The 17935-nt window shown below is 40.4% G+C and overlaps 1 protein-coding gene across 3 annotated transcripts in view; it reads right to left on the reverse strand.

The window, feature by feature from the left end:
* The window catches only part of NEK10 (NIMA related kinase 10), a 347660-nt gene that overhangs the window by 245062 nt on the left and 84663 nt on the right, over nucleotides 1–17935 (reverse strand). For all 3 annotated transcript variants that reach the window (XM_088463509.1, XM_088463508.1, XM_088463507.1), the window contains exons 9-12: nucleotides 17241–17308; nucleotides 13612–13691; nucleotides 10401–10487; nucleotides 1356–1580 (exon numbers count right to left, since the gene is read on the reverse strand). In XM_088463509.1, the coding sequence (XP_088319635.1) occupies nucleotides 1356–1580; nucleotides 10401–10487; nucleotides 13612–13691; nucleotides 17241–17308 (460 nt within the window). The remainder of the gene's footprint in view (nucleotides 1–1355; nucleotides 1581–10400; nucleotides 10488–13611; nucleotides 13692–17240; nucleotides 17309–17935) is intronic.

Here is a 17935-nt window from a genome sequence, read left to right on the forward strand (position 1 = left end):
GTCTCATCCTGTCACTCAAATTAGCAGGCACTCGCTATTTTGCAAGCGCTCGATTTCCGACCGCAATGACTGGTTGGCGCATGCGCATTGTGACCCATACGCATGTGCAGATGTGCGAACATCGCTCGGAGCGAACGAGCGGCCGCTTATGAGCGGCTCTGAATCAGGCCCAGAGTTTCAAATACATATCCCTCTCTAGGGATGCACCACCGGTTCTTTATATTGGATACTGTGGATTTATTCTGTGTGCTAGTCTTGTATTTTATATGCGGATTATAAACCTACACCAGTATTTATGATAATCAACCCAAGAACGGGCAGCAACCATCTCTATGGTAAAGACTTCTGCACCTTTCATATCTTATGATTTCTTGTTCACTGTGTGAAGTAGTTCTGAATTTATTTCTCATTAATTTTATACATTGGATCAAATTCATTTTTGTATAATGGTGAATTGCTTGGATACCCTGTGACTCTATACTCTGGGCAAGTGTTTGGCCTCTGTAACTAAGTTACCAAGGGGTCAATGTACTAAGGCTTGGAGAGAGATAAAGTGGACAGAGATAAAGTCCCAACCAATCAGCTCCTGTCATTTTTCAAACACAGCTTGTAAAGTGACAGTTAGGAGCAGATTGGTTGGGACTTTATCTCCATTCACTTTGTCTCCATCCAAGGCTTAGTAAATAAACCCCTTTATCTCGATCCACTTTATTTCTCCCCAAGGCTTAGTACATATATGTCCAAGTTAGATATCTTGGGGTATGTTTGCTAAAGTGCAGGTTTTTAGAAGTGGAGATGTTGCCCATAGCAACCAATCAGATTCTACTTATCATTTATCGACCACCTTCTAGAAGATAATAGCTAAAATCTGATTGGTTGCTATGGGTAACAACTCCACTTCTAAAAAAAAACACTTTAGCAAATATGTCCCTGTGAGAGGCACTGCAGCATTGTTGTTTACTAGTCAGATAATCAGAGAGTGGGTGGAAGTTAGTATGTGCTGTACACAAGACCATAACTAGGGGTGTGCGAGTTGCGCCACTTCCCAGGGCACCATTGATGCCCTACGGCACATGCATTTGGCTTTGGATGCTACGGGGATGCAGCCTGTATAGTCATCTGGAGCATCCAGGCAGTGATCTACTTCTTAGTACTAGTGGGCCCGCCACATGTTCGGGAGGGGAGGGGGGCGTACATCTAGTTGTATAGTTTGTTGCTTTCATGTCCTAGCTCTTGTTACTTTTTAGTGGCTATAACCATTGAGAGGTTTCCTAATTTAAATACGTAAATCAAACATCAGTAAAGTAAAACTACCGCTTTAATGTACAAGGCTGTAAACAATAACAACAGCATACCCCTTTAAAATATGGAGTAACTGTTTGATTCCTCCCCATGTACGAATTTCCACACTCATTTCTGGATCTTCACAAATCTGAACCAATATCCAGACAACGCTCCAAAGCAGCTTTAGGTGGTCAGAGTGAAGCAAGCTAAGCAGAGTGGGAACACCGTCATAAATCTTCACTTGTTCTTTTACATCAGACTCTGAACAGAGAAGACGTAGAAGCTCAGCTGAAAGCCTGGAGATTACACAAACATAGTCATCATTTCAGTCACTTTTTCCATAGTCTTCCAACTAATATTATTGTTACACTGACTGACTTCATCATTTCATGATCTGTTTTATTGCTGGTTCCAGTAAGGTTTAATGGGAACTCAATAGACAATGATATGACTGTAAGAATAACAATGTACACCACTGACCGCATGTCTGACTGCAAAACTTATAGAATTGTGTGATATTATGGAAAGGGGATGTAGTTACCATCCCGGCAGTCGGAATGCCAGCTTTCAGAATACTGGTGCCTGAATCCTGACCGCCGGCATCCCAATGGTAAGTATTAGGGTTAGGGTGAATGGTAGTTTTAGGGGTTAGACACTAGGTGAAGGCTTAAGGTGGGTACAAACCTGATAGATATATCTGCAGATCGACCTTTATTATTATTATCTTTTATTTATATGGTGCCACAAGGGTTCCGTAGCGCCTCACAAAGTACATACACAAATGAGCAAACAAGAAAACAGCGACTTACAGTACAAAACAATGCAGGACAAGGACATAGTTAATAAACATTGCAGCAATAGTGATTGATCATAACAATCAAAAAAGCAGCAGGGCATCAGCAACCGAGTGTTAGGTGCCCTTGTGGGGAATTTGGAGTAAACGATCGTATGATTAAGGGAATGAAAAGCACATGGGGGAAAAGGGCCCTGCTCGTGAGTATCTGAAGCTACATGTATAACACTATTTTCTGCACATTTATATTAAAAAATAAACAAATGAGGTTTACTAGACAGAAACACACTGGAAGCCTACTGAAATTGTAATATAGTATACATGGGACGGATGACTGGTCTGGGATGATCTAAGCAGAGGGGGCACCGTCTGCACCTACAATCAAAGCAAACTGAAGTTAAAATGTCCACCAGATGCTGATATTTTAGTTTAGATGTAATTTTATATTTAATTTATTGTGTATATTTATGGAACCTAAATGTCACAGCTCTATATGGATTCAGATATATAGTCAAAGGTTTGAATTATTATTTAAATATATGTATGTTAAAAATACACAATGCCTTTTCCAATTGTGTGAATTAGTTTATTTACTAGTCTTCAAATGAAAAAGACAAAATAAATCCTCATTTCAAATCCTATCTTAAATCCAAATATGTTCAGCAATATATTTAAGCAACAAGTGGATTGATATCTAGATGACAATATTGAATACTGGGAAAATCTAGTCCTTTTTTGGGAGACCTCATCGGCGAACACAGGCAGATTTAATTCTTGCACGGATGGATAAAGCCTAATACCAATCCCTACAAAAAGCAACATATGATAATGGCTATCTGACAAGTGAGTGATCATTTGCTTAAAAACTACACCCAGGACTTGGGGAGAAAAAAAGAGAAAACTTTTGTCATTATGACTAAAAAAGTAAAGCAGAGAAAAAATAACGGTATAGTAAGAAAAATGTATAGCTGAGGAGTTCTCCATAGTAAATCATATGATAACTAAATTAAAAACTTATTATTCCAAACTTACAAAAAAACACCTTGTACCATGACATTCAGATAAATTAGTTGAGGGAGCCAAACTCCCTAATCGAAAGAGAGCTCTCTGCAGTCAAAATCACGCTTACAAATTGTGGCATTTAGGCCCAGAAGTAATCACCACAAATTATATTTCATGAACTTTTTATGTGTAAAGCAACTGTATTCTATTGCCCTATATATTTTCATTGCATAAAATGGTCCTGGGACATGTATCAAAATGGACGCCATGTACTCTGCCCTGTAACTGACTTGGGTCCGTACTGCAGAGGGGCTGATGGGTAGAATGAGGTTTACGACTGCTGAGCCCTTTGAAGCTGCACAGGCTAGAATAGAGGGCAGATAAATATCTATGTCCAGATTCAAAAGATTTGTGGTATGTTAATATAGCTGCTTCCTATCTCTTGGACAGACAGCTATGGACACTACGAATAGCTCTGCAAAAATGTGAAAAACTGCCATATGCCATTCTGAAGAATGTGTGTGAGTCAGAATTCATTAACATTGGCCACTGAGACCACTCCATAGCATAAAGAGGGATCTCAGCTAGTAATGGTTGTTCACTATCATAGGAGAAGCAGACATGCTGAGGTGTCTCATCAATTTCTAAGCGATCTCCTTCATGCCAGTTCATATTTCATAATTCTTGTGAGTTGTTCTGATGTATTCCTTTTTATTTCTGGAACTATTCTGCATATAATAATTGTATGTAATTTTTGTAATATTGTTTGTAATAATAAGCATTGGAAATCTTATTTTGATTTAAATCTCCTTTAATTTACCCTAGTCTTTGCTGTTCTTACACAGACTCATAGCCGGGGATCCATAAGGTACACACTACATATGCATGAATGATATCATTGGTGAATATTAATCATGGTATGAAAGTAGAATCTGAGGGCTATGTCTTCCAATCCCCTTGGAGGTGGTAGTTGAACTTGTGTGATTAACCATGAGTGCCAACCATGAGTGCCAACGTAACCGTTAATCGCTGTCAGTAGTTTCATACCTATCTGTTAACAGGTTAATTTGTGACACGATTAAGGGCCTGATCCAGAGTTGGACGCAGTTCTGCTCGCAGCTGCTAGTTAACAAGCTGCGGAGGTGCGAATCTGTGAAAAAATTTAACAAACTCCAAAAAGTATAGACACACCCACCTCAGCCATCACAACCTGGAACACAGGGCCTGATTCAGAGCCGGACGCTATTTGCGGACGGTCGTTCCAAAAAAGGGGCTGGCTATTTAAATTGAGCGCTCGCTCTTTGTGGTTTGTTGACACCTCTATGTCTGAGTGAGCAAACAAAAAATGCGCTCGGTATTTTGTAAAGACGCCTCTTTGCCGTTCGCATCACACATCATCTCCGGTATTTATTAGATTAATCGGGTACATCGAAAGGCATCTGAACTGCTCGCAGTGGTTGTGGTAGGATTTACTGCGAGCAGTTCAGGCTAAAAGGCAACCAAGTGAGGTGGTCGATGACGCTCCTTTACTAATTATGCACTCCCATGAAACGCCCTTTTGACCGTTAGGCACACCTGCGTTCGGATCTCCACTCCCCCGTTTTCAAGCACCTTCCCCTGTTACCACCCACAAATGGTACATTCTGTCAATCAAATTAGCAGCCCCTCGCTGCTTTGTGAGCACATGATTTCCGACCGCAATGACTGGTTTGCGAATGCGCATTACGACCCATACGCATGCGCAGTTGTGCGAACATCGCTCAGAGAAAACGAGCGGCCGCTTACGAGCGGCTCTGAATCAGGCCCACAGCTCTGTACACCACCGCAGCTCATACGATGGTCCACCGATGTTAGCACTCCTGAGTATCCTCCTGGTCACACAGCAGGGCTGGCATAGCAGAGGGGTATGATTTCTGAACACAAGATTATATACGCCTGCAGGTACCCACCGCTAGCACAGCTCCACCACACCTACGTTTATCCGACCACTCCTCCATCACCTCTCCCAAAAATTCCATCCCCCCAATGCTGCCGTCCTGTCAGTATCTCTGTGATCCCAGGATGGCTGTGTGTGGGATTGCAGGGGGACCTTCGCACACGCACATTGTGAGTCATGTACAGTCTTCCTTTAATCAGGAATTCAGACCCAGAAATTGCCCATACAGATGCACAGATTTACAAGTGAATATTATAACATTTATAACTTTGCAGAAGAAAAAAAAACATTATCTTTCACTATTTAAAATGAACCACAATAAACCTACTTATCAAATTTTAATAAAACCTACACTAGTCTCATTCTTCAAGCCTAACAAAGACCACCACTTGGTTGCATGTTATTGCCTGCCCAACTTTCTATCTATCTATCTATCTATTGTTGACATGATCAAAGAGTTGACACAAAAAAATGGTCGACACTCTAAATGGTCGACATATTTTTTTTTTTCTAACCCTAATCTTCACCCTAACCCTCCCCTTGGTGCCTAACCTTAACCCTCCCTCCTGGTGCCTAACCCTGATCATAAGGGTAAGTGCCTAACCCTAGCCCTAAAAAAAAAAAAAAAAATTGTCGACCATGTGTGTTGACCATTTTTGTGTCGACCTTTTGACCATGTCGACCATTTCTACATGTTGACCTTCTTCCATATCGACCTTTACTGTGTCAACCTTTCGGCACGGTCGACCTGTTCCTGTCAACATATTGACTGTCTAACATCTGGTGTCTATCTAGACACTGTCAACCTTTTTACTGTCTATGTAAAGTCCAGATACCCCTTCAGACATAATTAGATATCCACAGTGGCACTCACAGGACTTTGTTAGATCAGGAAAAACTGGTGACACAGCATCTAGAACTCTAAACATCGTATACGATTCAGTTTATTTTAAAACTATTTTAAAAATTGTTCATTTGTGTGTACAGTATGTTTGTGATAAATTTGAAAACTACTGAACTGATTTTGATTGTGTTTTCACTGAATTGTTCCTTGGTTTCCTCCGAGTAACATAGGCTATACACACACACACTCACCAATCCTTTCTCTTCATCAGGAGCCATTACATAGATAACTTACTAGGCTCCTACCAGTAGCAGATAATTGTGTAATCTGGGGGGGGGCAGAGCTTGTGAGCATATATTTTAGCATTATAGATCCTCACGCTGCCAATAGCTGTTTAGCTGCTGTCACTCAGTCTCCCGCCCTCCTATCGCTGCTGCCAGCTGGCCCCTCCCATCCTGCCTCCTCATTGGCTAGCTGTAGCGCCGAGCATCTCGGGTGGAAGGCTTCCCCGAGAACGACAAAGGGAGGGTAACAATTGGCTCCTGCATCTAGCGCCGTCATGACACGTTGGGACAGTGTGGTGATTGGCTATAAATGTGGCCTTGCTTAGCATGGCCAGATCTGATTAGCTGGAAGAGTATTAATTTAACCAGTTGTGGAGAGACAAGGGCGGCCCGAGAGATGTTTGTGTTCCGCCAGCGGAGGATCCCTCACAACTGCCGCCGTTGCTGCTGCTACTGATTTGCCATCTGATAGTTGGGGGGGGTGAACTGCTCTGAGCACCGGACACACTGTATCCGAAACATACCCGGGAGCGGACACCCAGGGAGTGATCTGGTGTGCCCGGGGTGAAGCCTCTTTGTCACTGAATACAATTAATAATCACTCGGCAACGACGGGTAGGCACTGCTAGCACAGTAGCTCTATAAAAACTATCCTCCCTATTTTAAATACTGACCACAAATTGACATTTTGGGAGTCAAAACACAGTAAAGGGCATTCTATCAGCTGTGGCAGCAAAAGCTGCTTCCCCACTACAGTTTTGCTCTTCAAATATCATTTTCAGCTTAATGCTTTTTATATTGTCAAATACTTTAATTCCCACCTATATGACACCCTGAAAACTAGAGCAGCCCAGAATGGCCAAAGTGGAAACAACATGGGAGTAACCACAAGGTTGTCTTAAGGTTGTCCAATATCACCAATGATTTTCAATCTATCTATGAACCCAATGCTGCTGTATAGTCCAGGTTAGGCCCACTTTTAAATGCATTCAAATAGGAAATAAATATAAAAACAAAACAGTGCCAAACCAAAACCTTCCAGAATCAATGAATTTGAGAAAATCATAGGATTCTCAGTTAACCTAGACAAATGAAAAGCCATTTCTCTGCAAGAAAGGTGCACACATCTACCCTTGGGCAGGTATAGTATATTCCAGTCATATAGACCAAAATGCTATTACTATACCCAGGGTATACCAAGAATTTAGCTCCACAACCTTAACATCACAGAGGTAATTAATAACACAGCAAAAGAGCATACATGTTGGAATTATCCCAGCTATAATACATAAGTAGAGGAAAACATATCAAGACGATTTAATTCCCTAAATAAATGTACCGCCATCAAACTCATCCGATTTATCATATATAAAGACAGCAGGGCTGGTGAAGAGTTGTAGAGAGATGTAGAGAGCAAATTGCCCTTTTTTTGTACTGCAAATGCTTACATCAAATACTTGAGCATGTACACCTACTACTATTATTACTGGGGCTGCTGCAATATATTTGCATTATTTATTAAATATCTGTAATCAGTCCAAGCCATGAAATCAAATTCCCTTCTTCTTTATTATGAAGAGTAAGAAAACAAATGTTTGTATTTGATTGAACTTAATTAATACTGTAAGGTTATATTTGCATCTGTATTTAGTTGTACTTACATGATAAATATGACATTATTTATTACTAACATTGTTAAGGCACAGACAAACTGTCTCGTGAATTTGATACTTAATTTAAGCTCTATTTTGTGTGCTGTATTTTTAGCATTTACTACTAACACAGTCAAGCCAATGCACCAACAGGAGCGCTAAATATATAATTTATTTATCTGGCTTTTCAAGTCCAGCATTATATCAGCAAAGTAATAAAACCATTCTCCAAATCTGAGTGGGATAAACTTTTAGACATCTGTAATATGCGAGATATTACGCCTGAAACTGTGCATCACGCTACAATGCATGTGCATGTCATTATACAGGCAGACTACAAGTACCAGCAGCCTCTGCAGTATGTATTAGTGCCCCCAGTAGTAAGCCCCTTGAAATAGTGCCCCCTGTAGTAAGCCCCTTGAAATAGTGCCCCCAGTCGTACGCCCACTGTATTAGTGCCCCCAGTAGTAAGCCCCTTGAAATAGTTCCCCCAGCAGTAAGCCCCTTGAAACAGTGCCCCCAGTAGTAAGCCCCCTGTAATAGTGCCCCCAGTAGTAAGCCCCCTGTAGTAAGCCCCCTGTATTAGTGCCTCCAGTAGTAAGTCCCTTGAAATAGTGCCCCCAGTAGTAAGCCCCTTGTAATAGTTCCCACAGTACTAAGCCCCCTCTAATAGTGCCCCCAGTATTAGTGCCTCCAGGAGTAAGCCCCTTGAAATAGTGCACTCAGTAGAAAGCACCTTGAAACAGTGCCCCCAGTAGTAAGCCCCCTGTAATAGTGCCCCCAGTAGTAAGCCCCCTGTAGTAAGCCCCCTGTAGTAAGCTCCTTGAAATAGTGCCCCCAGTAGTAAGCCCCTTGTAATAGTTCCCACAATACTAAGCCCCCTCTAATAGTGCCCCCAGTATTAGTGCCCCCAGTAGTAAGCCCCTTGAAATAGTGCCCTAGGTAGTAAGCCTCTTATAATAGTGCCGCCAGTACTAAGCCCCCTCTAATAGTGCCCCCAGTAGTAAGCCCCCTGCAATAGTGCCTCCAGTACTAAGCCCCCTCTTATAGTGCCTCCAGTACCAAGCCCCCTCTAATAGTGCCCTCAGTACTAACCCAGTACTAAGCCCCCTCTAATAGTGCCCCCAGTACTAAACCCCCTCTAAGTGTGCCACGCACACATACAAAAAAAACCCCAGAATACTTACCATAGGCCACGATCCTGCGTCCGCTGCCGTATACCGCTCTTCGGAACTATGGGAGAGACGTCATGACGTCTCTCCCATAATGCCCGTGGGGGGAGCTGTACGCCGGAGCTCCGGAGTGAGCTCCGGCTGCCGCTGCGGGGAGTCGGGCATCCGCCGATAACATTTCAGCGGGGGCCGGCAGGAGCTTCCCTGCGGCGGCGGCATTGAGGGGGGGCTTGGAAATCCCGGTAGCCAGGACTAAAATCTTAGTCGCCATGGCGACCAAGCGCCCGGGATTTGTCAAGCCCTGTGTTAAAGTAACATCCACGAGGTTTACCAGCAGAACATTTCCCAGAGCTTCACATTGCCTCTGCCGGCTTGAATACTTCTGATGCATCCTGGGGCCATCTCTTCCCCAGGTAAATGACATACATGCATCTGGCTGTCCAAATGATGTAAAAGGAAACCTGATTCATCAGACCAGACCACCTCCTTCCATTGCTCCATGGTCCAGTTCTGACACTTACATGCCCATTATAAGCACTTACAGCGGTGAATAGTGCGAAACACTGTTTTCTGGCACCTTTCTATCATAGTATTGGAGATGTGGAGGACTGGCACAAGGTTCTTCTTGGGGAGCAATTGAAAGAGACAAAAATATGCAGCAAGGAACAGCAGGAGCCTATCAACTGGGCTCCTCAGAAGTAGTTTGTGGGGTATGGGAGGTAGTCCGGGTGCAGACTTTAATCTATGAATAATGGATTGTTTGGATCAATTCTTCCAATATTATTCTCAAAATTGATTTTCAGAAATATGTGGACAAAAAAGGTATAATATGGTGTGGAACGTACTGGTATCTTTGGTTACAATTCTCGAATGAATGGCAGGCGTTGGCCAAACTGCACCGTTGTTCTATGGTGGTTGCGTGAGCAATGTAGCTGTCATACAGTCTACTGTTGGTTCTTCTTATGTCACAGGAATTCCAGGGGGTGAAAAATAAATTGCCAGCATAGTGCAGATCAGTGTATCCGATGATACTGTGCTGCAAACCTTATACAATATACTCACCCTTTTTAGGATGAAAGAGTGCCATGGACATTCATTTAATAACCAGATGTCCATCGGTATTCCCAATATCTGTGATGGGTTTGGTGCCCAATGATTCAATGACAATGGATTTAGATGTGCAAAAAACAAATTTAATAATATATGGTAATATACAATTTAATATACCAAAATAAATAAATTGAATAAATTGAAAATTACATAAATTAAATTATGGATAAAAAAAAATAAAAGAAAATAAAGAGATGAATAGGTAAGTGATACCAGTTAGTGGTTGTAGAAACGCATTTCACAGAACCTACGTCTGCTTCCCCAGCCTGAGGGGGAAGCTTGTATTCTATATCTGCAATAATCTTAATCTCAGTCAGGCTTACCTTTTCGAAAGTAGATCATATTCATGCAATATCATCATTAGGCTTTCAACCAGATTGAGTTCACTTATTGCAGTTCTGCATTCTGGACTGCAAGGATAACAATATAAATAACAAGTTAAAAGTAGACAATACCACCTTCCACACATGCTGCTAAATATAGAGATTGCTTTATAGAATCTGTGGAAAAAGATTACCTACTACATATGAAAATTATAATCAGACATAGTGCAAGTTTAGACAGGCCCGATACTGGGAAGGGGTGTAGCCAATTGAGACTGTGGCACCCCGCACAGGTGAACAGTTTAGAAGCTCTGAGAGCGGGGACTCTGAGAGGGACATGGCCGTACCATCTTGGTGGGTGTTATACATTCCTGAAAGGTCCTTTGTTCTGTGATTAAAAGTTAAATATGTTTGGAGTAAAAATATCAACATTTGTAAATAGGTATACAAAGCTATAGTAGCTTAGATCCACATTTAAACTTAAAAGCAACCTCAGCTAAAGGGTGCCCCTTATTATCAGGACAAACCATGGGTTGAAAATGCTATTTTTTTTTTACATGCATAATTATAATGTTGTCATAATCTATAGCCTAAAATCTGAAGTTACGTGAGACAAAACGGTTTCCCAACATCATGGTGTGTACACAAACAAGGAGTTAATGTATTTTATAGGATACAGACATTTAGGGGCCTGTTTTACACTGATTATTTACTCAGAGCTGCTCAATTATCACAGATGAGAAATCTACTTTATTTACTGCTGAGTTAGGAGTGCGGAGGAAAAGTGGCTAAAATGTTTATTTAAGTCAATGCAATATTTTTCATAAACTATGAGCCGTATTCAATTTGAGCGGACCCGCCATACTTTTCCGCCTCCCGGACTTTTCGCCTACATCGCGTGTTTTGTAGGCAGAAAAGTATCGCACGCGTTCCCTGTGTATCCCATATTCAATTTGAAAGTACGCGGAAACGGGACCCGGTGAAACTTAAACAAGCGGAAAGTCATGTCAGATTTGGGGAAATCAGCCTCACACCCCGCAAAAGATGCTCTGACATGGGGGTTAGCTATGGTTACCCCCTACTTGGCTTGCTGAAGGTATTTGGTGTTTTTAAACGGGCTCAATAGCTGCTAAATAGCGTTTTTCTATAAGTGGTGCAGAGTAGTATTCTGGAGGGTTTTTTGCAGAAAATAACTTATCCCAGCAAATTTGGGGTACTTGAAAATGGGGGCCAGCATATTTTAAAGTTGCTAAAGTTAAGTTTAAAAAAATCGTGAAAAATCCACCTGCCGCAAGCCCCTGCAATGAAAAAAACACCTGGGGCATACTTGGGGACCCGCTCAGAGTCAAGTTCCGTAGTTTTTAACTTAGTCCCCCAACATTTTTTTTTCCGCCCCTAAATTCAAAGTGGTTTTTTTGAGGTTTTCTTAAGTTTTTTTTTTTTATTATGACGCAGTTTACCTTTGGGGGACTGTCTGAAGGCTGCACGGGGGTTCCCGCAACGTTGCACCCCAAAACCCCAATTCTGCACTTTTTCCCGCCTGCTATTCATAGGCGAAACTTTTCTGCCTATTACATTGCATTGATTTTCTGCCCAGGCGGAAAGTCTTTCAAATCGAATACGGCGATACTTTTCCGCCTGGCGAAATGACGTCATCGGCGAAACTTTTCCGCAGATTCCAGCTTTTCGCCTCAAATTGAATACGGCCCTACGTTGGAGAAGATCGCAATATAATCAGTGTAACCACTGAAAGTAACAACATACAGCATATATCAATGATATATACATGCCCCCTAAGGCACTATGGGAATGACGTATCTTCCCTAGGAATCAATATAGTATAGTCATGTCATAAGTACAGTATATGCATGGGAAATGATAACCTGTTTAGTGGAATTAATGCCATATCTCTCCTGTGTTTGAGAAGAAAGTTATGCTATGGTTTTGGAACCCATTACTAAAACTGTTTTTGGACAAAAGAGCAATGAACCGTTTGTAAAACAGATTAGCATACCTGCACACCTATCTCGCTTGATATCACCAAGGAGGGGGTTTGAGCAAGAAAGAAAGTTTTAAAAGTAATTGAATGATTTTGAAAATTGTTATTTTTGGGGGGATTAGTCTGCTGTGGACAAATTGTTCATATATTCCATCCTTCCCCAGACAGCAGTAGATTACTTTAAAAAGTATTTAGTGTGGTTCTACTATCTTTGTGTTTTCATTTCGCTTTTTTTTTAATCAACTAGTTTGCACCATTTTAATGAATGTCAATTTGCTGTCACAATATTGTGACATTTTATTAAATAAATCCAATTCAATAATGTTCTGTCTTTGAGGTATATTTACTAAAGTAGGGTTTTTTAGAAGTGGAATTGTTACCCATAGCAACCAATCACATGCAGCTATTATCTTCTAGTAGGTGCTAGATAAATGATAAGTAGAATCTAATTGGTTGCTGTGGCAACAACTCCACTTAGTAAATATACCCCTTTGTGTTATTATAGAATTTGTTAGATTTTGGATAGACTTGATTTTTATAATGTTAAGTTTATGTAGGGTATACAGTAACTGAATAAATTAGGTTGTGATTGCATTTTCAGATAAGACAGGATAAAGTGATGTATGTCCAGATGGATCTTATTGTGACACAGGGTATTTTTCTTATCTGCATAGAGCATTCTAACTCATCGAAGCAATTGAAATTTGAAATATTCTCCTTGTTTAACCTTGACTTTCCATGTAGACTAACTACTGTGGATCACCAAATATACAAAATAGCCCCTCATTATTAGGGATTTCTAATGGTAAAAGGTTGTAAAAAATATTATTACAAGTATGTAGAAGAATGTGGGTGGAAGGATTAATCATAAAACTTTATGATTGAGGAAAGTAAATTAATGTTAGTTAAATATTATGACTATTAAAAAAAAATAAGCTATGGAAAAATATTATGACAATCCAGATATCCTACTGCATGACACAGCATGACACAGACACGATACCTGCAAACATTTAGAATACCAATCCCTAAAAGCAAATAATGCTGTTTATTCAGGCTGTGATGAGAGCAATCCGTTAAGAAGATAATTATATTAATTGCACCACTCTACTTACTACAGTAGCTTAGCACTCTTGTAACATTATATTTTACAGTTACTTTACTAGTAATGTAATATTTATGTTACCATTTATCATTTTAACAATAACTCACCTTTCTGCCAAACTTGTAAGAGCAAGCAGGGCACCAAGCAACACGTTACTGTCTCTAGCAGCTAGGAGTTTTACAAGTGTCTGAAAAAAAGAAACTTATTGTACTACTGAAATGTACATATAGTGACAAATATAATGCATGTTAAGAGACAAATTAGCAGGCAGATTGCTAAAGGGATCATTTTACTAGTTAGTCATTGGCAAAAATAGCAAAACACAGGATTTGTCTAAAACACCATCCAATGCTGAGAATAGGTATAATATATATATATATATATATATATATATATATAAATATATATACACACACACACACACAGTCAGGTCCATAAATATTGGGACATTGACAGAATTTTCAGATTTTGGCCTCTATTCACCACCACAATGGCTTTGAAATGAAACAAACAAGATGTGCTTTAACTGCAGACTTTCAGATTTAATTTGAGGGTAATTACATGCAAATCAGGTGAACGGTGTAGGAATTACAACGGTTTCTATATGTGCCTCCCACTTTTTAAGGGGCCAAAAGTAATGGGACTATCAACTCAAAAGCTATTTCATGGACAGGTGTGGGCTATTCCCTCGTTATTTCATTATCAATTAAGCAGGTAAAAGGTCTGGAGTTGATTCTAGGTGTGACATTTGCATTTGGAATCAGTTGCTGTCAACTCTCAATATGAGATCCAAAGAGCTGTCACTATCAGTGTAGCAAGCCATCATTAGGCTGAAAAATCAAAACAAACCCATCAGAGAGATTGCAAAAACATTAGGTGTGGCCAAATCAACTGTTTGGAACATTCTTAAAAAGAAAGAATGCAGCGGAGAGCTCAGCAACACCAAAAGACCCGGAAGACCCCGGAAAACAACTGTGGTGGATGACAAAAGAATTATTTCCCTGGTGAAGAAAAACCCCTTCACAACAGTTGGCCAAATCAAGAACACTCTCCAGGAGGTAGATGTATATGTGTCAAAGTCAACAATCAAGAGAATACTTCACATGAGTGAATATAGAGGGTTTACCACAAGATGCAAACCATTGGTGAGCCACAAAAACAGGAAGACCAGATTAGAGTTTGCCAAACAACATCTAAAAAAGCCATTACAGTTCTGGAACAACATCCAATGGACAGATGAGACAAAGATCAACTTGTACCAAAGTGATGGGAAGAGAAGAGAAGGAAAGGAACTGCTCATGATCCAAAACATACCACCTCATCAGTGAAGCATGGTGGTGGTAGTGTCATGGCGTGGGCATGTATTGTTGCCAATGGAACTGGTTCCCTTGTATTTATTGATGATGTGACTGCTGATAAAAGCAGCAGAATGAATTCTGAAGTGTTTCGGGCAATATTATATGCTCATATTCAGTAAAATGCTTCAGAACTCATTGGACAGCATTTCACAGTGCAGATGGACAATGACCCGAAGCATACTGCAAAAGCAACCAAAGAGTTTATTAATGCTAAAAAGTGGAATGTTATGCAATGGCCAAGTCAATCCCCTGACCTGAATCCGATTGAGCATACATTTCACTTGAAGAAGACAAAACTGAAGGGAAAATGCCCCAAGAACAAGCAGGAACTGAAGACATTTGCAGTAGAGGCCTGGCAGAGCATCACCAGGGATGAAACCCAGCGTCTGGTGATGTCTATGCGTTCCAGAGTTCAGGCTGTAATTGCCTGCAAAGGATTTGCAACAAAGTATTAAAAAGTGAAAGTTAGATTTAGGATTGTTTAGTTTGTCCCATTACTTTTGGCCCCTTAAAAAGTGGGAGGCACCTATAGAAACCGTTGTAATTCCTACACCGTTCACCTGATTTGGATGTAATTACCCTCAAATTAAATATGAAAGTCTGCAGCTAAATCACATCTTGTTTGTTTCATTTCAATGCCATTGTGGTGGTGAATAGAGGACAAAATATGAAAATTCTGTCAATGTCCCAATATTTATGGACCTGACTGTAATATATATATATATATATATATATATATATATATATATATGTATACATACATACACAGTATAACCTCATACCATAACCCCATACAGTTCCCTTCTCATACTATAACACCTTGTAATAAAAGCTACCAAAACTTTAGATGAAATAAAGTATTCAGATTTTTTTTCACAGTCTATAACCACACGTACGAGATATATATAGTACTAACTGCAGCCCCATAATTTCTCCATTCCTTCCTTCCTAAGCACCAATGGTTGTGCAATGATATCCTTGCACACAGTGCTATTATTTATTTATCACGCTTTACAATTGGAACATTAATAGAACAAAACTGGGTAATAACAGACAGATATATAGGTAGGAAGGCCCTGCTTGCATGCTTACAATCTATAGGGAAGCACTTGTAGGACCATTTAGATTTAATTAGATAAAAACAGCTATATATAACTTTCACATTTAGATAACAGGTTCTGACATAATAAATAAGTACTCCCTGCAGGCTTATGTTGGGCAGTAAGGATCCTATCACAGGGATTGCACAGTTAATAAAACCTGTGAGAAAGTAGCATAGTTTTATGTGACTTAAGCCTAGCACATGTATTGTCTTTCATTGTCACATGATATGATTAATTCTATTTATCTGACTATGATGGTACATTATTCATGCAATATTGCAGTAAGGCACAGCTATTGTAAAATGTGCTATTGTTTTTCTACTCCTAAAGATGATATTACATGGTGGTATAAACCTCTTATCTCTGAGCAAACATCCAAGTAACTCCATGTGCATATTAAATGGGAATCAGATCTTCACTTGTCTCTAGAGGTGAGTGACAGGAGTAGAATATTTCTTATGCGTTTTACAATGTCCAGTGGAGATGTTCATAAAACTTTTCGATAGGATGTACCTCACCACAAACAATTGGCTTACTCAGAGCACGTTCTGTTGGCACAACTGTGGACACGTTGGTTATATATTACGTGTCTTTTGGCCTTGCCTGGAGTGCGGAACTTCTAGAGGCCCACGTTCTGGGCTCTTAGCATTGTTCTGACCCCAGTAGTAGCTCTGTTACAACTCCACAACATGTGCTTAGTCATATTCTCATTGCTGTGAAAGCAAGTATAGCATATTGTGGAAGCAAGCCCCATTCCCCACTATGGTTACAGTTACAAACTCCACAGCAGCTTTCTGAGGGAGACAATTGATTATCCCTACTCCACCTCCATTTCTTCCCATTAATGACATAGTTTTGGTGTCATATCTTACAGATTGCCTGGGGAAACATCAATAAAGAGTTTACTTATGAAATATTAGGCATGTTATTCAACTTAATTAAACTAGGCATAGTAATTGGCTTGGGTTTCTCCAATCTCCAGGCTGCACGTTGTCTCATGCCGCTTTGTCTGACATTTATATCTGTGGCTTATGACAAATACTCTACTATCTATTGTCCATATGTGCGCCCTGTGTAGCCCTGTGTATCCCTAACCAATGAATTGTATTCATGTTTAAACACAATAAAAACTGATATTACATTGTACTATTTCTCGATTCTGCTCTCACTAATGACTAATGTCTAAAAACTAGACTAGAAACACAGAAAACAAGAGTTAGGATGAGAGATAAAATGAAGGTCACGATTGAAATCTATAGTAAAATGGTCCCTTACTTTGTGCGCACCACTGTGTATCAACCACTCCCTTTGATCCTTAGCAGCAGCAAGTTTCTGAAAGATATCTGCAATAAATGAAATCAAACCATCATAAAATGCGTCTACAAGCTGAAAAATGCTAAATTTAACAATTGTATCATGGCAATTATATATATATATATATATATATATATATCCATGACATAGGCGGCACACCGATGATAAAAATCCACAGACAGCGGGAATGCTGATGACGAGGTAATAAACTGTCTCGAAAAGTTGAACATTTCATTCCCGCTGTGTGTGGATTTTTATCATCGGCGTGCCGCCTATGTCACGGATGTATGGTGTATCCTGATTCACAGGTTACTAAGGAAGGCACCCGGCATTGTGATTCAGGATTGATGGAGTGCTGCCTATGTGACATTATATATATATATATATATATAAGGGGTGAGCGGGTTCGGATTTCTGAAATCCGAACCCCCCCGAGCCCCCCCGATCCGAGTCCGATCCGAGTCAGGCTCGACTTTTCCCGCCTGACTCGGATTCTGAAATCGAGGCAAAACATCATCATCCCGCCTTCCGAGTCTCGCGGGTTTTGGATCCTATATAAGGTACCCGCGTCGGCGCCATTTTCTCACTCGGCTGTGGACAGTGAAGAGGGAGGGTGGGAGTTAGGGCTGGCTGGGCTGTGTAGTGTAGTGTAGTGT

Source organism: Taudactylus pleione, unplaced genomic scaffold (assembly GCF_031769625.1).
Source record: "Taudactylus pleione unplaced genomic scaffold, aTauple2 ptg000053l, whole genome shotgun sequence".
Taxonomy (NCBI): Eukaryota; Metazoa; Chordata; class Amphibia; order Anura; family Myobatrachidae; genus Taudactylus; species Taudactylus pleione.